This window comes from Rissa tridactyla, chromosome 5 (assembly GCF_028500815.1).
Source record: "Rissa tridactyla isolate bRisTri1 chromosome 5, bRisTri1.patW.cur.20221130, whole genome shotgun sequence".
Classification (NCBI taxonomy): domain Eukaryota; kingdom Metazoa; phylum Chordata; class Aves; order Charadriiformes; family Laridae; genus Rissa; species Rissa tridactyla.
In genome coordinates, this window is record NC_071470.1 from 81707666 (window position 1) to 81730436 (window position 22771).

The 22771-nt window shown below is 44.8% G+C and overlaps 1 protein-coding gene across 3 annotated transcripts in view; it reads right to left on the minus strand.

Annotated features, from left to right (window-relative positions):
• Positions 1 to 54: 54 nt before the first annotated feature.
• The window catches only part of BMP2K (BMP2 inducible kinase), a 58167-nt gene continuing 35450 nt past the window's right edge, over positions 55 to 22771 (minus strand). For 2 of the 3 annotated variants that reach the window (XM_054202555.1, XM_054202553.1), the window contains exons 14-16: positions 21502 to 21659; positions 15421 to 15534; positions 55 to 5238 (exon numbers count right to left, since the gene is read on the minus strand). In XM_054202555.1, coding sequence (XP_054058530.1) covers positions 3803 to 5238; positions 15421 to 15534; positions 21502 to 21659 — 1708 coding nt within the window. In that variant the 3' untranslated portion in view covers positions 55 to 3802. The remainder of the gene's footprint in view (positions 5239 to 15420; positions 15535 to 21501; positions 21660 to 22771) is intronic. The other variant, XM_054202556.1, reaches the window with a different exon arrangement.

The window sequence follows — 22771 nt, forward strand, 5'->3', positions numbered from 1 at the left end:
CTGAAGCCTAAACGTGAATTCTTAACGATGCACTGTTGAAGGAGATCTGCAAAGTCACTGTTATCACGTTTGTTTATTTAACAACTGCAAGTATTTTATGACGTACATCAGTTTCACAAAAAAGTTAAAAGTTCTCTGTTTAGTGGTACACAAAAAAGTTTTAGAAACTTGAAGTCTAACAAGAAATGGAAGGGTAGTTCAGGAAAGTGCACTTAAAAGCTGAATGCCAGCAATTTTAAAATAGTTTTTATGCTCTTTAATATCAGGTGATGCCTCAGTCACAAATTTAGCTATACGCGCCATTCCCTTGATTTTCCTCTCCGAAGAAGCACTACAGCAAAGTAACGCAGCAGCCACCCTCTGCGCGGTTTTTGCTTTTGCAGCTTTCACTCATACTCGCTCCCTCAAGTCACACAAAGTGACTGTGGCTGCTCTGTTACTAAAAACACAGCAATTCCAGGAGATGCATGATGTGTGCGAGCATGTGTATATTTTATATATACTTTTCATATATAAAAATACACGCTATAGTATAAAAAAATTCCAGATAAACTCTTATTCTCACAGTAGCAAATATATCAACTTATTTTCACAGTACTTGGTTTTACTCACTGGGACACCCAGGATGATTCAAAGTCACCCCCTCCAAAGCGGGTATCCATGGCTCCTGCGCTACGCAGGCCGGGCACAGCAACTGCGCCCGCCTCGAGGCCCTTTGAGGCCGCAGAGAAACGCGAATATCGTATTTTTCTTTCAACGAGCACAACCGTTAAGGGCTTCTCAGTACCTCTTGACAGACTCTCTCTCGAGCAGCCAATTCTCAAAGGCCTGTGGTTCACCCATTCAGCACGCTGAAAGGGGAGCTGTACAAATCGGTGGCTGTTTTGGGTTGGAAGGGAAGCGTCAGCTCCTTACCTTGCCGTTCCTGTACTCAGGGACAGTGCGCTTCGTGCCTACCCCCGCAAGGGCTGTCCCGTGTTTCAGGCATGGTCACACCACGCTCCCTGGCACGCACGCGCATGGGCGCACACAGCAAATAAAGGCAAAAGGGTTTCACCTTCCCCGACAGTACCACATCTCGTCTCTGCTGAACAGTGGATCTCAGCTGAAATTAAACCCAAACTTGGGTTTAATTGTGTATAAACAATACATACCAAGCAAAGTCAACTTAGCGAGGCATACTAATCGCTTCTCAGTCACAAGAAAGCATAAAATAACTTTAGAAACCAAAAAGTTACGCTTATGCAAAAACCTGTTTCACGACTAGAATACAAAGAGCAAGGTTTATTAAGGCCATTAGAAAGCAAACGTCATCGGCCATACCTCACACGCAGCCAGAGGCACTACGCCAGCTTTAGCCTAACTTGGGTTTACAGTTTTCTCTCGTCTCCCTTCAGCTTTCCCATCCTGTAACAGCCACCTGCGGACCCTCTGCCCAAAACCGAACCAACCCGCCGCAGAAGGGACGCCTCTGGCGCGCCTCAGCCCGAGGCTCGGGGTGAACAGGCCAAACCCAGACGCGGCAGGGAGGGAAGAGCTCAGGAGGAGGCGGCCGGAGGGCAGCTCGTACGCACGCGCAGAGAAAGGACAACAGGGAAAAGACAAGACAGTTAACCTGAGTATCAGCAAATGCTACAAAACTTGGCGTGCGCTTCTTACAGCCTTTGGCACAAACACCCCCGCTGAGAACTGCAGTAACCAAGCCTAAGAAACTCCTGTGCAAATAGAGTTGAAACATTTCTACTCATCACCTCCTAAAAGCTTCATTTCTAAGCCTGAAAAAGGCATACGTAACCAAGCCCAGCTGTAATACTCCACTTTCACCTCGGTAGAAAGACAAAACCGAGGAAGATGAAGGCAATGAAGGTGTACAGATATGTATGAGCTATTTTCAAATTCCAGGCCCAGGGGAAGCACTCCCGCATGTATCCAAGGGAGCGTTTTATCAAACCAACCCCCAAAGGAGCCAAGGGACTTGGTTTTGATGCGTTGTTTTCAACAAATATTGTAAGGGATCCACCCCCACCCTCACAGATCTCAGGACGACTGTGTAACCAGCAGGAGACTGACTTGGGGAGGAGCGGGGGGAAGCACAACCCTAAATATTTCACTTTACCTCCAGTGAAAGAGGGCAGGGGACACGGGGACATGCAACCAGGAACCCTTATGTCCTCCATATATAAACATCCACCTGTGGACTCATCCGCATTCAGGAGAGCCGGGTATAAAGTTGAGACACGCAGAGGAACTACCTCCTCCCACCTCCTCTTTGGGACTGCCAGCGAAAGGGTAAATGGGAGCGTCCCGAGTCACGCCAGCTCTGCAGGCGCCGTAGGTGGCTCGGCACAAGTTGCGGGCACTGGAGAAACCACCCCGCCAGCACGGCGCGACTGCTACGACACGGTAACGACATCTTCTCCTCGACGAGTCTCTTCCCATCACCTTCCCGTCACCCGGCGGCACGACATACCGTGTGGCGGGACCGGGGTCCCGTCTGTAAGGCTTCGAGGTGTGAACGCAGGTCCGGGGCAGAGCCGGCTGCTGCACGCTGCCTGCTGCCCACCGCCCTTGGCTCTCCCAAGCCAAACCGCCTCCAGAGGAGTTTCTGCAAAGCTCAGTGCATTTGGCAAAACTTTCTTATAAAATACACTTAGGTACAACAACAGAATCATCAGAACTTAAAAGAACATTAGGTTACAGTCATTGCATAAAATTATTATTGTTTTAAAAAACAATGGGTTTGAAAGAATACAAGTTTTCTTGCAATAAAAAACCAAGGGGAAAAAAAAAAAGGTATTTTCAGACAGAATTCCCAATTCGTAATCAAATAAATCTGATGGTTGCATCTCACAGTCAACCGCACAAGTCATGTGAAATACTCCGTACGTGCCAGATGATCTCCTCGGGTAGAGCAGCCTCCCTTCCCAGCGCGCTGAGGAGTCTCCGACGTGCTGCAAACGCCGGCTGCATCCCTGCTGGTCCGCTCCCCTACAGTCAGGCTTTTCGTCTCACAAACCATTATATTCTCCGTATCTTTTTTAACTCTAAACTTCCAGTTTGCTATTTTACATTAATGGCACTTACTGTAAAAAAAAAAAAAAATAAATTTTTGAACATTGAGGCACACAAAAAATAATCTGCCTTTCGTCTCTGCAGCTGCATAGATGTCTACCAGGTCCCAAGCCACGGCCCTGCTCTGGATTCTGGGCCACAGCCCCTTGAGGACTTGGCTTCTTAATTTTTACAATTAATAAAGGTCGTTTTCACCTAGGAAGCAAAGACTCAACTATTTCCAGTAGATCAATCTGGATATTAGTACACTTTGTTTCTTGGGTCTACTGCGACTGAGAGGCGAAGAACCACGGCGGTTCCATTAGCCCACCTGTACGCACGGAAAGCCTTTCTCGTGCCTCTCCGCCCGTCCCCCTCCCTCCGGCTCAGCACATCCCGGAGGACCGAAAAGGCAACGCCAAAGTGCAGAATGACAGCATGTTCCAGGGCCCAAAGTCAGTGACAGACACCGATTCACATCTGACTTCTCTTTTCATTCTGGGAGCCATCTCTCATAACAAAACGATGCTCCTGGTTTGTTTTTTCTATTTTTCTAAAAAAAAAAACCCAAAACAATAAAAATCTGCCATCATTCTAAATGTCATCATTCAAGTTGGCCATGCCTTCTTGAACTTGAACAAACCGTACAACCCACGTCCCTGTCAATTCAACCAGATAAATTACTCCACTAATTAAAACCTCTATTGAATAACTTGGAGGAGGCGAAGGCGGGGGAACCCATTGGAAGCATTTACTGTTTGGAAGGAAACGGAGCGGCTCCGAAGGGATCTAACTCTAGTCCCTGCTGCTGCTGGCTCTGCGCGCTCTGCACAACCAGTTCGGTGAAGGGTACGGCACCAAAGTCATCGGTTTTCAGCCCCTCGCCGCCGTGAATGGCTCCGTGCAAGGAGCTCTGCCGAGGTCTCCCAGCCACTACTACCGTGCCGTGATCCCCGCGGCTGTCCCCAAACCCTTGATGCTGGGGATGCCGCATCAAGTCCGGCGGGTGGAAGGGTTTGGCTCCGAAAGGATCCAGCAGACTCTCGTCCGTCTGCAGAGGGTTGGTTCGGTCTTTGCTGTCAGTCAACGTGACGCTGATGTTCTCTTTGGAGTCCGAGATAGTCAGGAACTCGTTGCTGCTCTGCGAGTCCCTGCGGCCTGCTTTCTTGTGCCTGCGGGCTCTCTCAGGGGTGCGGTAGCTGGGTTTCATTGCCTTTTTCGTGGTGGTTGGGGTGCCGTGGTGCCGCTTCCCGTTGTTCTTCGAGACCTCCTGCTTCATGCGCCTTTGGCGGGAAGAAAGTTTCTGCAGGTTACGCTGCTGCTTCACCTTCTGCTGCTGCTGACTCCCTGTGATCTCTTCAAAAGGAACCAGCCCAAACAGGTCCTCTTTGCTCCCACCGGTCTTGGGGAGAAGAGAAGGCTGAAATGGGGTGCAGCCAAAAATATCGAGGCTCCGCGGAGAGGCTGGGGAGAGCAGAGGCTCAGTTCCCGACACTTGGCCATCTTGCTGAGACACCTTTTTGCTGAAGGGGGCTTTTGTGAAAACATCGAAGTCATCCTGCTCCTGGTTCAGGCTGGGAAAAGCCACCTGAGAAGAGACATCTTTGTCCACCTTCTCTCTTGCCTGAGGCTGCAGAGTGAAAAAGGGCACTGCCCCAAAGACATCAAATTCTTGGCCAGGGTTCTCCTTGATTACGGTACTTGGCACCTCAGACAAGGACAGATGCATTGAACTGGGTTCTTTGATTTCACTGCTGCCCACACCATCTCTGAACCTCCTGCTCAGGAGCCCGTCCACAGATTTGTGCTTGGTACGATCAGAATCGGAGTCAGAACTTTGCTTCTCTTCCTCCTCTTCCTCCACCTCTTCCTCAGAGTCCATGAGGAGAGGTCGGTGGCCTAAATTCTCTGGTTCTGTATCGTTGTCGTCATTGAAGTCTCCATTCTCTCCTTGCAAGACTTCCTCATCCTCCTGTTCTTCCTCTTCCTCACTGCTCTTGGGAGAAGGAGGATCAGATTCAAAATCACTCTCTGACTCATCACCACCTTTTGTCACTTGTCCCTCTGCGGTTTTCCTCCCTGGACGGGGGTCTCTAAAAGCATGGCTCAGTTTTCCAGCCTTGGTTGGGGTCCCTACGTTATTTCCTTGATGGTTGGCTGAGTTGTCCGCTTGCTTTCCAGGGGAACCTGCAGATCCGAAGAAAAATGCAAAACAAAACATGAAATACACTCTTAAAGTCTACACTGACTCCACACACGCCAATGCCACACATATCAAGAGCTGACGCAAACATGTATTCTGTACTTAGTGAGGGAAACGAGGTAAAATTAGATGTAATATTTCAAACAACACTCCTAAAACTGATCAACAGTCAGACCTTCTAGCTGTACTCCCCAAGCACGAGGTGCCTAGAAATCCAATACTAATATTTTTTGGGTATGGAGGGGGGAAAGAAGGGACACAGGTGATCTCTAGAGCCAGATCTGGACACACACTCATTAGGCAGCCGCTCCCTCCAGGGAAACGGGAGCTTGAAACATTTTAAGTTGATTGATTGGTTTTTTTGAAAAGCAGACAACCTATTTCCTGAAGTGCTTCTGCTTTGATAGTCTGCTCTGACAAACTTACTGCTCCAGTCACGAAAGCAGCCAGCACAGGCAAAAGACAAGTATTTAGCAGTTTCAGACAATTCGCTTCAGATCCCAGGTACCGCTTTACAGCAACACCAGAGCTCAGGGGGCTCTGCCGGCCTACAGCCCTCACCAACCCCTCCGCGGGGCAGGGCCTGCACACCACAGGGCACACGCGCCCTGCTGAGGAGCATGTCCCTTAAGGCTGCCTTTTGGAGAGGTTCTCCAAGACTGTAGGATAGTTCTCGCCACGCAGACAGGTACACGCGGCAAGACCGACGTATTGCACGTAGTTGCAAAAGGGAAAGGAGCACAGGATGCCCTGTTAGTCCCCAGCCTTCCCTCTCCCACGCTTTCCCAACACGAGACAATCCTACTCAACACCTCCAAGATAACCAGGTCCCTCTAAGCTCTGTGAAAATCAGGGACTGGGTGAGGGAGAAGCGTGTCCGGGTCCAAGCTGCGGGGAAGGTGACGTGAGGTCACTGTCCCTCGGTGCTGCCCTCGGGGGCACCCACTCCTTACCCGAGCTGAGGCAGGGGGACCTGGCGCCCACCAGCAGCCCCAGCAGGGAGCCGGGTTTGGGGGTTTTTGCCTCACTGGTGTGTTTTGGGGCATCCAAAGGGAAAGGGACAAGGCACCAGTCCCCGTGGGGCGACAGCAAGGTCATCAGCTAACGTAACAACACGGAAATGGAGATGCTGTGACAGCAACACTGGAGAGCTTCGACCTTCTTAAAAACAACCAAAAGCGACGCTTGCCTTGGCAAACCCCTGCTCAGAAAACATCTTTTTCTCTAGTGACACTGAAGCTGCACATTCAGCCCCTTCTAACTTCTAGCATAGCTATTCAGGCAGAGAAAAGCTATGGCTTTAACTTAAATTTGAAAGAAGCGTTTTCTTGTTTGTTTCTAAACAGGATGTCAGCTCAGTTGTGCTACGGGAAGGAAATTTACCTATTTATTTTATTCCGACACCTTCACTCCCGCTATTTACTGCCTGACAACCAGAGCTAAGAGAACAATTCACTGACGGCTCTTTCGTTGGGCGGTCGGCTCAGGAATACTGGGAGCAGGAAAAACTTTCCGTCGGTAAAAGCAAGGGATGGCAAGCGTGGCACTCGCCAGACTCACAGAGAACAAATCCCTCCCTGTGTCGGAGCCCCGCTGCTGCACAGAGATGTTTTCAGGAGCAAAACTGCCTGTGGGATTTCTATTTGGAGAGGACGCGTAGGAGGAAAAGCAAAAAGCTCGGTCTCAGCCGGGAAAAGCAAATTTGCTCTTGAGATGTCCTTTTCTCTAGGACACAGACCACACGTCAGCCACGCTGCTTTAAGAATGTATAACTGACCGTGTAACGCTCGTCGCAGCAATGAGAATTCACCTCTGTGCAGACACAGAGCAGCCAGGGAAAATGCACGCGCAATACCCCGCGGCCAGGCTGCGTTAGTCACCCCGGGCTGAGCACGGGCTGGGTACAACCTTCAGAGGGGACCAGAACAACGGCAAACCCAACTGTGGGTTTATGTTCAAACGTCAGCGTTTGGGATGCTGTTCAAATCCCCGTTTATATTCACCGGTGGCCCCGCCGAGTTCTCTCTTACCGCCAGGAACAGGGGCTGCTCCTCCGCAAAGCGGTTACGACCAACTCCGGTCACAGCTGGCCCTCCCACCTAGCCCGAGTTAACACCTGCCCTTTACCGCTTCGTTCAACAGCTGCTGGAACGTGATCGTCTCCACGTGTTCACCCCACCGACAAAGCTGGGGAGGGAAGTGTGCACCAGTCCTTTCTCTGAATAAAATCTTCAGCCAGAATCCAGCTCGCGAGTCTATGGGTTTTGTAATACGCAAAATAATTTCTTAGGTAATTTCTTCTTTCACAGGAAAATTAGCAAGTAACTTCCAGGCCAAGCCAAATTTTTTTCTTTCAATGCTGTGATTTAGACCAAAATATTAAGTTTTACAGGAACAGTTTCTTCCTTTTTAAAAAGGCATTAATAGCTGATTTCTTTATCCAGTAGCCATTTTGCTCTTCTGCAATCACACTTAAAGTAATACTAAAAATTCTGCAGCAATATATTTTGTGTACGGATTTAAAAACAAGATGAGCAGAATGACTAAAAACATCAGGTGATTAGGGCTTTGAGCTGTTTCTTCTTTGCTTCTGGTGTCAGATTGCTTCTTATCTACTGTAATTTTAAATACTACACATTTGCTTTACCCACTAAATTAGAATCTGGATTATTTGGCTGCTTGCTTTAGATTTCCCAAAGGTACAGCCTTCCCATTGCACTATATAACCCTCTATGTTCCAAATCCTGCTCTTTCCAATGTTTACTGAAACGCTAACGTTAACAAAAACGCAATTAGATTTCAAAGGAGAGGCAAAAGGAAATATTTCTAGGTTAGACGTTAACACCACTTACACAACAAAAACCCCAAACCTTTTCTATGTGTCAGTAACTGCAGGAGTTGAGGTTCCCAAGGAGTGACTGGGACATCATTTGGCACATGATTGGCAAATGATTGGCACATCATTTCTATACGCAGAAAACAATTTATAAAAGTAAGTTTTTTCAAGGCAAGAACCGAACCTTGGTGCATCTAATATACCTGACTTCCCAAACGGTTTAAATATTATTTGTTAGTTGCTGCCACAGTCACACTCACTGGAAAACAAACCACGCGGAGCAGCAGACCTCTCTGGACACAGCACACATCAAACGGGACTCGGCAATACACGGCAAAACACTTCAAGCATCACCCAAACCATGCTCAGCGCGTGGCACTGGCACACACGCCACCCCAACCGCTCTCAATAGACCCACCTCTAATTGTTATTCTCCCTGACAACGCACAGCAAATTATTTTAGGAATCGGTCATCCAAGCAACCTAGTTTTTAAGGAATCTATATTAGCATCCTAAGTGTCCCTTCTCGAGCCTAGCGACTACCACCTCTAGAACGCTGGGGGTGAAGCCAGGAACGATCACTGAGCGACCCCCGTTGCTGGAGATGGGTGTCCCACAGCAGAGGCCGCCTGCTCGCTGGGCCTTTCCTTCACACTCCTGGAGCTCTGAACCGCTCTGCCAGGCACTGCTGAGCACACCACTCAGCGACAGAGGCCGGGAAGGTGCCTGAATAGCTAGCAAATTATTGCAAACTTGAAACAGTTGTTCTTTTTTACAACGCTTTCCCCACGGCCATCTGTTTTGGCACTAGCCAGTTTTGTGGCCTCTGGTTGTTCTAAAGATGAGGGGACTGAACCATCGCCCACGGAACGCAGCACACGGCACCCTTTTGGACGGCAAGAATGGAGAAGCGCACAGGAAAAGGATGCTCGAGCCTGTGCAATTTTAAATGTCTGTCCCTGCACATGAGAAAACCTTTTCTGACGTATCTCCATTCGTCAGCCACTCAAAGATATTGCAAGCATATTTATTTTCCCAGCCGCAACATCATCGCAGCACCAGGCAATTAACTGCCTATTAGCTCATCGGCTTCACGCCCCCCATTTCACTACAAACGGTTCCTGGACAAGGTTTCTGGATTTCTAGCTCTTCAGCCCTCGCTATTACGTTTTTATCACAGCAGGCAATTTATGTTCCTGTATTGCGTACAGACTCAGAATTGTGGAAAAGGCAATGAGTTCTGCCGTGATTAGAAACTCACAAGGTACCATAACAGCTCGGTATTATTAAAAGTTCAGAACCAGCACCTACGACCCCACCGGCACAACTCCAACAGCAAAGCAAGGGGCACGCAGCAGGACCTGCTCCCGCTACGCCCTTTTCAAGAAAGCACTTTCATCTCTGAGATTTTTCAAGAGGGATGCCCTCGCTGCGCCCACGTTTGCATCTTTCAGGAAAGAGCAAGCAGCTTGCTTTACTCTTCGCTTCGTGTTGAGGTGGTGTAAACAAACAGCCAGCAGCTCCGGGCAGCCGTCAGTGAGAGAAACCATCTCTGCAGGCACCTTCTTGTCCACAGCGCCTCCGGTCTAGTCCCTGTAACAGGGAGAAAATTGCGGCAGGCTGGTGTCAAACCAAAGAAGCAAAAATATCCTCCACAAAGTTGTCAAGTTTAAACCCACGACAGGAATATTTTATTTTTCTACACTACGTTCCCCCTCGCTCGCTCCTGAAAAAGTTAGCAAACTAAACAAATACAAAGAGCTCTACAAATAGAAACCGTGCCCCGAAGGGGAAAATTCCCTGGTTAATGACAATTTAATGCTCTGGCCAAACAGATTTTAAAAATGAAGTGTTCTGTCACGTTGATTTCATGCAATCTTTTCAACCTAAACTGCTGCAGAGACCGTGCAGATATGTATTTATACAAAAAAGCTGCAGAATGTTGAGTAACATCTGTTTGCAATGTACTGTCCAGATTACCACACTTCTAATCAGGTTTGCGTCTTGTAGGAGACGATTGTTCTTCCCTCAAAGGCGAGCCAGGTGGAACATCTTTAATCGTATAAGAAGATCCCAGTCTTCAAGGAAATTTTCTGTTCTGATGTTCTTTTTCGAGACATGGGATTATAAGAGGATGAATTCCCCCTAACAACTGCAGTAATTACATGCCTTCTGCTGGTCCATCATTTTCGGGGATTGCGGGGGTGGCCGAAGAGTGGGGCATAAGGGCTTTAAGCTCTCTGTGAATTGGTAGCATACTGCCACCATCACTTCAGAACGATTTACCACATGTCAGGCCCGCGGATTACCCGCATGCTGCGCCTAAATCTGCACTATTGCTTTGACAACAGCCAGAGCAGCAGCTGCTGAATATTGTTACGGATTTACACCGCTTTCCACCTTTACTTTCACGAAGAACAAAAGTGGGAGAACAAAACACTTGTGCCTGGAATCTACTGCTTAGACATCCTTTCAAATAATTACTCTGCAGGTTGAAGCGTGTTGTAGAAAAAGAAGATGTGAAAGGGGATGCTGATAGGTCTAAGATTCGAAGAAAAAATAAGAACTGGCCTACTGAATCATTTTGGGTAGGAAAAGCACACCGGATAAATATCACTTATTCTTGTGGTGTATGAATAAGTTCAAGTTTCTTCAGATGTGTTACCTACCAAAGGTAAAGTCTAAGGATTATCTTGATACAGGGAAAGACCCTGAACTTGCGTTCAGGAAGTGCTATAAAGAATACCTGAAACCATAAGCCGGGAGGGGTTATGAAGTAATGTAAGCAGGAGTTTCAGTGACCACAAAGATTGATATTAACTTTTTTTTAATTGTCAAGTTACAACAGCCATATCAAGATGTGGGTCTGGGCATCTTTTAACAAACAATTCAAGAACCTCCATTGCCAAAGCCACGTGGACTGGTTTTAGCGTGACAGGGGATGTCGGCTCAAGTATTTTTGTTACTTCTGTTCTCATGCTCGCAGGTTCTTACTAAATTGTGGTGAGCTGTGCGTCTTTTCAAGCTCCAGGCTGCGTGGTAGTCCAAGGGCTCCAAAGCCGCGATGTAGAAACTGGCAGTTGTTTGAAACCGTGGTAGAAGCAATATACCAAAAAGTAACCAAAAGAACAGTCGTCACCCACATTTCTTCCTGCCAGAAGGCGGCAGTTTGCCACTGTAACAGGGTGAAGGCCGATGTTCAGCTTTTGCAGCAGAGTCCTTCCAGGGAGGTGTTGTGTGCAGGTCTCCAGAGGATTCCCACCGCACGGGGATCTGGCCTGCAGCGGGCTGCTTCCTCCACACCCACACAGCTGTGACCAGTCAGTTACATACATACAAGCACCACCACGTCTACAGGACAGAAGATGAGCTTTACAAACACTGAGGAGAGCAGTTAAATAGACGACCTGAACCTTATCCCATGAAGACAAGCCAGAAGACAGCTCACTGAGATGCTCCACAGGACCAGGACGACTCGCAGACAGCTTCAGGCCAGCACTTGCGAAGAAATTCCCATCACCGTTTCCCCAACATCTCTACTTCTCACACCATCCATCTGCATCATTTTCGGAGTTACCTCATATCTTTTATTACTTCTCTGAATTCCAGTATTAAGCTGCAGGAAGCAAAAGGCAATCTAGCCCAGTTTAATCCCAGGAAGAATTAGCGTAAACAAACATAAGATAGTAAAAGGCCAAGAGTACAACTCAACAGCTAACTGCACTATATTCGTGACATTTCCCTCCTGTAACTTGAAGATAGCAGAAAATGTTTCTCTCCTGAGTTTCTGAAACACTCAACTTGGTGTTAACAAAGGATGTTATAACACAAGCTGGTTAACACTCTCCCAAATCAAAAGCTTCCATTCCAAAATGCTGACCACAGAAGACAATTTTTCCACCATCCAGTTTTTCCAGGCATTCGTAAACCAGCATCTGCCTTCCATATGTCAGGTACCTCTCCTAATACCCCATGACTGTCTACCGAACTGTATTTTCTTCTTTTTCCTAAGAAGTTTCCAATGTTGGTTTTGTTTATACGAGATTGACCACTGGAATTATTTCTCAAGCCAGTTCTCTTCTCCAGGCATCTCAAGTTCTACGCCATTACTGCTTTCCATAACCATGTAGGCATAAAATAGTGCACGTAGCAGTTTACATGTAGTATTTGTGAAAACACTTGTAATTGATTAAACACCAAGCGTGAGTAACACTAAGTGTTTCTACACTGTTTTCCTATCGACCCAATAATATGTTACTCCATTTCACACAGCCATTTGCCCTCGGCACGGCACGCCAAGTGCCATCCATGTTGCTGCTGGCTCTCCATTCCCACCTCAGAAGAATAAGGACAGACGCTCTGGCGGATAAGCAGCCTCAGTCCATCCAGTTACAGGTTCTCCTTCCCGGCGATCCTCGCAGCGGCCCGAAATGCACTCGGCTCCACAGGGAAAATCCCAAGGGCTCACAACTCTCAGCGACCCAGGATCCTTTCCAGCCATGATAAGAGGTTTCATGTTTCCACCTCTGCGTCTCCCTTGCATCACCTTCCCAGACACATGTAAATGTACCTGATAGCGCTTATTTTGCTGGGCATCCAGCACCTTATGTTACACTGTTAAGTTAAGAGATGATACGTGATCTTCAGCTTCTTGCTGCTGTCTCCTATCAGCTGACAGAAATTAGTTTAGTCCAGTGCTGCTTTCAGCAGAGAACCCTTAAGCCCCCGAAACAAAAGAAATACTCCAGGTGACTCTACTCAGCTACAGTCCATGTACAACAAACATTTATGAACCCGAGACCTATGTCACACAGCAAAAAAAAAAAAAAAAAAAAAAAAAAAAAAAAGCAGAAAGACACAGTTCCAACTCAAAGGTTGTTAATACAGTAGAACACATCTTTAATAGGAACTGTCACTTTTTAAGAAAGTTAAATTTCTTATATTTATTTTAAATAGTGCATATTGATAACATCAACAATTCGTTTCATCATAATTCAACAAGTCAAAATCCAGCAGTCAGAAACCTGGGTGAACAGTGATAACACGCTCCACGTTTGCGCTGTAGACGCGTCACAGCAAGAAAGTGGAAGTTCTGCTTGAACTAAATCAAGACAGTCTCCCACCCAACCGCTGAAATTGCTCTCGAGGGATTAAACCTCTGTTCCACTTTCTATTCAGTCACCTTCCCTTTGATGCCCTGAATAAGGTACGTGTTACATCTTTTACAATCACAAGGAACAAACCATAAGGAACATATTATACAAAAATATTAAGTACAATAGGAAATCAAAATATTAGGGACTTTTGTCAAGTTTGTCCTAGGAAGCACTAAACTAGAAATAAAATATGTCTAACTCAACACCGTTCTGCTTTTCTTAGTTGTCTTGCAAGACCTCATTTCAAGACATCTCCACCAAGAATTCCACAGGGAGAACAAAGCAGCTTTTAAAAGACATATCTTCAGATTTAAACATTTATCTTCTCAGACTTGTTTGCTATGTGTAGTTCACTGTTAACACAGAACTAAAAATACCTTCCTTGAAGTCAGTCCAGTAAGTGCACTTGTTTGAATTCCAGTTATGAGTCAGTATAGAAAAGGCCACTGAAAAAAATATGGGGTTTTTTTTTTCCTCCAATGAAACAGGTTACAGTTCACAACCAACTCAACATTTCTCAAGCAGCCTGGCTTTTCAGCCACGACTAAACCTGATTTTTTGGGGGTTTTTTTTGGTTGTTTTTTTTTTTTTTTTAAAATTTTTTTCAAGAGAAGGCATCTCCCCTTGTTTTTTATTATGTCAAGAATTAAAGCTTGGATTTGAAGTAACAAAAATAAAACATATGACATAATCAATTGAGGCCATTCAAGCTGTATTATAACTATCTGAAAACCAGCAATGAGCAGATACATTTTGAAGACTTAAGGTGAGGAAAGAAAGAAGAAAACCCTAGACAGCCGGGTATGAATACTGAAGAGAGGAGACTAAGCACCCGATAGTCACCATCTCAGATGAACTATCACTGTTCATTTTGCATGTGAATTTAGGCTCCCCTATGAAACAAAGCAACCTCTTCAATGAAGGCACTAGGGTAAACCCTTCCAACCTCCCACCCCTAGACTGCACCTATAGAGCAAGCATTTCTTCGCTTTCACACCGTATTGAACTACTGAATGTTAATGCCATGGCAGAAGATAAACTTGTCCTTTTCTGCAAGAGCCCAACAAAACCAGGAACTAAGAACACAGTAACGGACCTGGCAGAATTAATTCCAGTCTTTCTAACAACAGGAGCAGACAGGGATGCAGAGGTATTTTTACAAACTGCCTTGGCGAATACAACAGCGTTATCCCGCTTGCTCTTGGCCACGTACAGGACGGGAGCGCTGCGGAGCATTAGGCAGCCCTAGCAGGTGATCTTCAGGAGTGCAAGATGAAGCCGAAAGGAGACACGGATGCTAACTTAGGCCAAACCCAAGCGATTTATTTTAAGGCATGTTACCTGAGCTTTTGAACTTCTGTAAGAGTGGTTTCAAAACGTCACATTAAGGCACCTTTATCACATAAGCACTCTCAACAAAGCTTAGGTAGGCACTGAAGTGGCTCCATAGCTGAAGCTCTTTTCACCATTGAACTGTCATGTACGCTTTACTTTGCCACAGGTTCCAAAGAAATGTTTAAAGTGCTGATCAAACAAACGTTCAAACTGGCATTTAAGTTGCAGGATGATGTTTCACATTCACAGTCAATGTCCACATACTGTGTTATCTTTACTTCCATCCAAGGTAAAGATAGCCAAAGGTGAACCAAACCACAGAAACGAACATTCCTCCCCCTCACCCCACAGATAACAGCAGATATTGTTTGTTTTGACCCAGTTTGCAGCAAAACTATGCATTAAATGCAGCAGAAGCTCACAGTCTTAACTTGGCTGGAGAACCAAACTAAAGAAGCAGCGTGAGCTGGAAGCAGACTGCAGGGAAGTAGCAAAATCTGGTCTTAGCAAAAAATTTGTCCTTAGCAAAAGCACTTGTGGTTCTACGCAAGTGATTCACACTCCACTGGTCCCACATGTTTGCACTGCGGAGACTATGTAATCTATATACTGTATAAGTACCAGGAACCGGATGCAGAAGTATTTTTTAATTTGAGGTAATCAACATATTAAAAAAAAAAATCCTCTTCAACTCACCTACTGTCATCATATCAAAAAATGATAATTTTTTGGTCATTTAACTGGGTGTACATACTTCAACAGATACATACATACATATATATGTGTACATATGTACACATATATAGAGAGGAGGTAGTGATGTTACAGATGTAACTTGCCTGGGTGAGAAATGAAAGGAACAGAACCAAAGGGATCTTCAGGAGGACTTTTCTGTGGAGCAGAATGTGGCTCCACATTCTTATCTGAAGATGCTCTCCTGTCCACCAGCCTGTCTGTAAAAAACAAAATGAAACAACAAAAAATAAAATAAAATAAAACAAAAATGGCAGGACTTATGCCTATGCAAAGATATCTACTGTATGGGGTGAGGGAAGAACATCCTCTCCACTGAGAAAAGGTTAAGTTTTAAAGATAACCTACATCTTGAATTCATACTTCTTGATCCTTCAGGAAAATTCACCTGCACAGACCTATTGTTAATCCCCCTGCCCTACCAAAAGCAGCATGTATTTGGTGATGGAACGCTTTAAATGAGGATCTCTCCCACAATTTATATGCAGACTATGTAACAGAAACTACTAGTCCTTTGTGCTGTTGCAGTTTAGAAGTCAGAATCGCTATGGTTATTTAAAACACTACATCATTCATTTTATCCAAGTTCCAGCCAGGCTTTGCCACAAAAAGAGACAAGTTGACCATCACAGTAAAACAGCTATAAGTGCTTTTTATTAAACATGTAATATCTGTTTAGTAATTAAAAACAATCTGAGTATCATAAAATGTAGAGAGATGTAGTGTCTTTTTGTATGGTCCTCAATACTTAGGAGACTGGGATTTTTATTTTTTTTTCTAAGTAGATATATAAAAAGTTTTTAACACAGTCAAAACAAAGAAAAATGAAGCACGAGGAATGGTAAACAAACCTTTTTCTGTCTAAGCTCTTATTCTAACTTTGCTGCCAACTGAAGATCCAGACCATCCAGCCCAAGCACCACATTGCACCTCAGGAGGGTCCAGGAATGCCCCTCAGCCATTTAACAGCCCCCCTGCGACACGGGGTTCCACCTTCAGCGAACACCCTACACCCTCTAAGCAAAAGACACAGCATTTTTCCCTTTTTCCTTAGCAAGTAGGTGCTCTTGCAAACAATTTGCAGCACAACCTTCTCGACAATTTGCCTCTGCAGAGATGCAGCTGAACGGTGCCCTAATTCCGTACCAAGCTACCCGCACGTTCTCTATTCAGTCCTGCAATACAGCAACCAGGAGGCTTCCGCAGGACAAGCCCCAGGGACGCGACAGCAAGCTAGTCTACCTCAGACAGATCCATATTAACCCTGGCTACAAAGCCCAAGAGTTTTGAAACTACGTGCCAGTTCTCACAGACGAGTGTTCTGTTCATATTCAAGTGTCCAGAACAGGAATTCTTTTACCTACCGTTAGACTCTCCAAAAAAATACAAGGGGCAGTTGTTCCCTTACAGGCGACCCCTGCTTAAAACATAATCTCAAGTGGGGGCTCCCAGCGCAGGAGATGAAGTAGTTGCCCTCATCTCAACGCACACATATTGAAAGAGGGAGAGAGTGACTCGAACAAAATTATCCTACAGTGACGCAGCCCCGCGGAAGAGAACACTAGCCCAGACGCACCACTGACTAGCAGCTCTATGGTTTATACCCCCAGCTCTGAGCCCTGAGGACAAAAAACTGCCAAGCATCCCATCCAACAGCAGTACTTATTCCTGACTGAACAGCACAGCAACACCGCTTTCCCTCCTCTGGCAAGAAACAGTTGGGGTTTGGAGTTGGTTTGATGGTGGGGGTTGTTTCTTGCTTTGCTGTTTGGTTGGGGTTTTTTTTTGTTCGGGCTTTTTTTTTTTTTTTTTTTGAGTTTTGTTGAAGAAATGCATGTGGCCTTCAAATTGCATCTTTACAAATGCAGACTGAGTAAAGGGTGCTTTTGTTCTGTTATGCCTAGCGTTTTGCCTCCAGAGGAAAACCAGTTCACTGCTGCACAGTTTGCAGGCAACCCAACTCTAGAATAACTTTTAAGGGTGCCACAACTTCAACTACCCTTCGTAGAGTCCCTGCAAATGCTGGCGTGCAAGACTACGCAAATCCAAGATGATCACATCTCCCCACTTCAGCAGCACGGCTAGCGGAAAACAGAATGGATTGAAATGCTAAGCACGCAAGAAAAAAAAAAACCAGGTAAAGTGAGTAAATACAAGACGTCAACTCCTCCACGGCACCTAGGCATATGGGATAAATTTCCCTGGAAAATAAAGTTTAAAATTTGTAAATTCGTCAAATCTAAGGCAATTGGAAAAGGACGAGTCATTTTTCCAGTCTTCTGAAGCACAAGTGTCATTTGTCCACCTGGTAACAAGATCCACTTCTCTGTATCAGAGAGTGTTTGACAGAGAAGAGACAGATATTGTTTCTCCAGGTTCATGCGAGCAGAAGTAGATTCAGAGGGACTGTCAGTATTAGACTTGGTTGTGTTTCAGGTGAAACTTCCTTAAAGTAAAGATCCAATTTTACCCTCTCAGTGAATCATCACACAAACACAGCCCAGACCACTGCCAGAGACACCATCATGTGCCATGTAGCACTGTGGAGCCTGCCGTAGAGAAGTGCAGTTATTTAAAACCACAAAGAAGGAATCCAGCTGTTTCCATCCAAGCGACAGGCCCACGATTTCCCAGGAGACAGCTCTCGGGACTTTGCGCAGTACGAGCGGCCCTTGTGCCCAAGGAAAGCCTGGTAGGAGCCACAGCTCTTTGCTGCAGAGATGGCCCAGGCAGATCCTTAATACTGCGCATTCTGCAAAGGAGACGGGCACAGGGCTTTGTAGGCTTTGCACCCACGGGTGTCTCTGTGGAAGCACCACCATGATTCTGGGCTTAACAACAATCCTTCTGCAATTCAGCACAAAGACCGCGCTGGTATTTTTTCCCCCCGGTGAGAAAGCAGACTTATTTTCCTGGCTCCCAACTCTGCACAGATTATTAAGTGGTTACAGGAGCTCTCTACAAACAAACCCATTTCTTCACAATGTTGTCAGAATCTCAGCACCGTGTGTTGCTTCCGCACCATCATTAATACCGATGATTGTAACAACAACAGAGAAACAAGTACACACAAGAAGCAGGAACTCCACACCAAAGTTCTCCACAAAGGTGCTCAGTTCAGAATTCTTCTTTCAATTGCACATTACATTATACTGCAATTGTCAGCTTTTTACTACATAAAACTTCTACCCAGTGTAAGCAAGGTATTCTGTTCTAAGAGTCAGCTCCCTTCTTAAAAGAAAAATGATTAATCATCACAGCAATACCCATCGCTACACGCACTCTGACAGTAAGCTACTAAACGCACAAAATTGAATGGTAATCTTAGCCTGACAAATTATTATGACATCTTGATTCGCTAACAAAAGCTGTGGACATTTAACTACTCCTGTATTACCGTCATGAACACAACAGCTTTAAAAATGTTTGACAGATTTTTAATTTACGTATAAAGCATCAGCCCAACAATACAAACCAGGCTTTTGGAAGTAGAAAGAAGGGATCGATGTTTTGAATGTTACTCCGCACCACGCAACATCGCAAAAAGACAAACTTAGATAACACCGTACGTGAGTTACAAAGTACAGGACAGCAGCTGAGCTCAGTAATAGATAACAAAACAATTTATCAAATCTGTATCTTCAGTTCTCCTTCCTCTAGATGGCAAAAAGATTCACAGTAAACTCAAAAATTGAGCAACAAAAATTACCCAGTAGTAAACAGTGGTTTTCTCTCCTAAGAGATAACCTACATCTAAAGGGAATTAAGCCTTGATGCTTACAATTTATCTGAGGAAATTCCAGGAAGTATTAGACAGTTAAACACAATTTTATAGGTTTAAGGCTTAATTGTACAGTAAGTCTCCTGATTTCTCATCAATGCACCTAAGTTTGAGAAAGTACCAGTAGACAAAATGAATTTCTTCTTTGGCTGCATTAAAGGCATTAACAGTGCAAGGAAAGTTCATACGATCTTTGGCACAACATCCTTCGTATCGAGGAACAAATTTAAAAGGTCTTTCAAGTATGTATCGATGTGTACGCGCTAACGCACATATGCTGAGATTAAAACTAGCAGTGCTCCCCCTTCCCCACACCTCTAACAGAAATCAAGCCAAAAGGCCCCAGAAAAGCTCTAAGTGCATCTCATGCTATAGATAAACAAGCCTGCCATCTAGTGTGCTATTGGTCAAGCAAATAATTTTTTTCATTTTATTTTTACAGTTTCTGTATTCAAATGACTAAAAACTCCTAAGCAAAACTATGCTGTTCTCTTTTCTGACACAGCATATGAAGTTTCTTATCACATCCATCTCTTCCATGCATTGAATTATCTTTACTGATAGGTAAACCTAAAACATGCCTAAGCAGATTTAGTTTTTGAAAACTTCAGTGTATTTTCACACATGTAGTTCAAAAACTGGATAACGGAATAATAGTAGTAGTTAACGGTACCTTCTGCTGGAGATTTAGAGACAGCAGTTGGCGGCATTTATCTCCAAGTTGTTCTATCCTTTGCAATTGTAACTGTGCCTGCAGTCGGCACCGTCACCAAAAGGGCTGTCAAGCACTGGAACAGGCTGCCCAGGGAAGGGCTTGAGCACCATCCCTGGAGGTATTTAAAAGACGCGTAGACATGGTGCTGAGGGACACGGTTTAGTGGTGGACTTGGTAGTGCCACGTTAATGGTTGAATGGTCTTCTGGGTGTTTTCCAACCTAAGTGATTCTATGACTTTTTGATTTCCCTAGCTTCATATAACCAGCCTATCGAGCTACTCCAGGCAAGCGTTATTTCTCATACGGATTTTTCCAGGTTTTTTGTAAAACCACTTGAAGCAGGTCCTTCGTTACTATCTTCTTCTGTAGTTACTGTGGCTTAACCAAATCAATCTCATAAAACTTACCATAACTACAGTGAGCAGTCCAACAGGTAGATAAAGCTTCTGGAAATGGGTAATGTTGTGCTGAGCTTTTGGTTCAAGCTACCCCCCTCCAGATTCAGGACTGTATTGTTTCTAAAGACTTCTAAGGCTTCCTTGAGGAGCAGCATGCCTAAAGATACTCAATTCTACTACTGAATCATTTCAAGTTCTAAACTTTGATTCAGGAAGCATGCTTATTTTTCAGCTGGTACATTATCCGTTTTACCCAACTAACAGCACGCCATTTTACCCTAAGATGTGGGCAGGCTACATCCACATCTCAAAAGTGGAAGCCTTATTTTATCAACGCAGGATACAAGTGAAAACAATCAACTAGAGTTTCACCAGAAAGAAAACCCAGTCACTTTCCTTAAGGATTAGCAGGTAACGCGCACATCTTGTTCAGCTCCGTTTAAGGACACAGAAATTCAACAAGAAAAAAAAAGACTCCACTGAAGGCATAGAGTTTTTTTTTCAATTACTTGAAATTCAACTTTACTGCATTTTTAATTGCAAGGAACTTGCTGATAGTCAGCCAAGTATATACAATCTGGTTTTTGACATTGTCACATCTTACAAGTCTCACTAATAAATCTGACCTTGACAAAACGAGTTTTAGGAAGAGCATCTAATGAGCATGTCTTAAGCAATTAAGAAAAGGAAGTAATTCGAAGTAAAAACCATTAAGATAACTGACTTAAAGAGGAAAAAGTTTATTCAACTATTGCCATGTCAGAACAATAAAGCAGCCCTTACAGGTAGCCACTCATCAAAAAGGACATTACAAAACATTAACATAATGTAATAGATCAATTTTCTTTCAGGCATTTTCAAAGGACATATCAGACCCACAGAATCTTCTGCTCTGGTGTGCAAGGAAAAAGCTGGAAAGGAATAAAGCAAGTAGCCAAACTTTTCTTCCTATCTGACCAGATACCTCTGCTGTTCAGAGCTTTTTGACAATCAAGGTGATACAAGCAGTATTTAAGAGCAAAGATATTACTATTTCCACAGTATTTCAGCTGGTAACTGCCAGTTTTAAACAGTGAGTTCTTCTTATTGCACGCATTTTGAAAAAGGGAAAGGAAAGAAAGAGGAGAGGCCCAACTGCGCCCTCAAATGCTCAGAAAGAATTTTCTATACACAGACCGCGCGGCCCTTCCGCAAGACAGGTGTTGGAACTGCTGAGCAACTACAGAGCCCTCATTTACTGCGAAGCAAAATAAGCCTTCAAGCGTCCCTTACTTGATCTTAGCAGGTCAAATTCTCTGTCCAGCAGCTCCTCCTCTGTCAACTTGGAAAAATTGTCCTCTCCAAATGGGTTCCAGCCTGACATATCAGGTGGGTTATTGATGTTCTGCTTTGGGTAACTGGCAATCGCTTCAGCATCAGGAATCCCTGACCTGTGAAGTCAGACAGCATGGAAGCAAATAAAGAGACACGTTACTGGATTGCTTATCAGGGTGAAAGCTTATGACATGCTTCATTATGCCAAAACACTACATACACGTCACACACATGCATTAACAGCTTATCCCAAAAGCATCTGAAAGCTAATATAAGGGAAAATGGACCACTTGAAATACATAGTTTGGTTGCATCATTTCTGTATGCAATCTTTGGAGATTTGTTTTTCAGTTCATAAATTGTAGCCGAAGCAAAGAATCCTTCATCAAGGTGACATGCAAAGGAAAAAAAAAAACCCAAAAAACCAAAAAAACCCCCCACAACTGTATTTCACCTGTAGTCATTTATATACTGCCGTAAGAGTCCGCCTTGTTTCCCCCACAAAAAGGCCTACTACATATGTTTCACGTTTTCATCCATTCTCTTTATTTTCAAATTATTTTTTCTTGACAGAGACATGAAGCGTCTTTGAATCCGACATCCATCCAACAGATACAATTAGCTTAACCAGTTGACATCACACTTTCTGCTTGTATTAGTCTAATCTACACAGATAAGAAAACCTTTGACCAGATGTGTTTTTCCTTTCATGCACACTTTAGCAGGTTACCCCTACCGCTTCTCTGGTTGTCTGAAGCAGAATAGAAAAGCAGCAGTCAGCAGGTTACCGCAGGCTAACTGGGTCTCTCTGTGCCTAGCCAGGCTCCACAGGCCACACCTGCGGCCCAGCTCTGTGTGAAACCCTCGAAATCTCTTCGAGGCAAGAGAAAGGGGAAGGGGCTCCTTCCTCTCGCCCTGGGTGCTGCCATCCCAAGAGATTATGCATTGCAAACCGTTGCTAACCTTCAGTCACGGACCTGAAGCTGAACAGCAGGATCAAACTCTTCAGCCAAACACCCAGAAGAGAAACTGGAAACGCACATATTTGTTTCCAGACTGGAATGATCCCCTTCAGAAATTACTTGTAACAAAAGTACTCTGGCAGTAGAGCTGACAGAAGTACAGCTGGTAAGTCTCAGATACGGGTACAGAACTGCAGGACAACTCTCTCTGCTAGGGATTAGACTACCTCATTGGTGAGATGAAGCCAAACTGGTCACAGTGATAT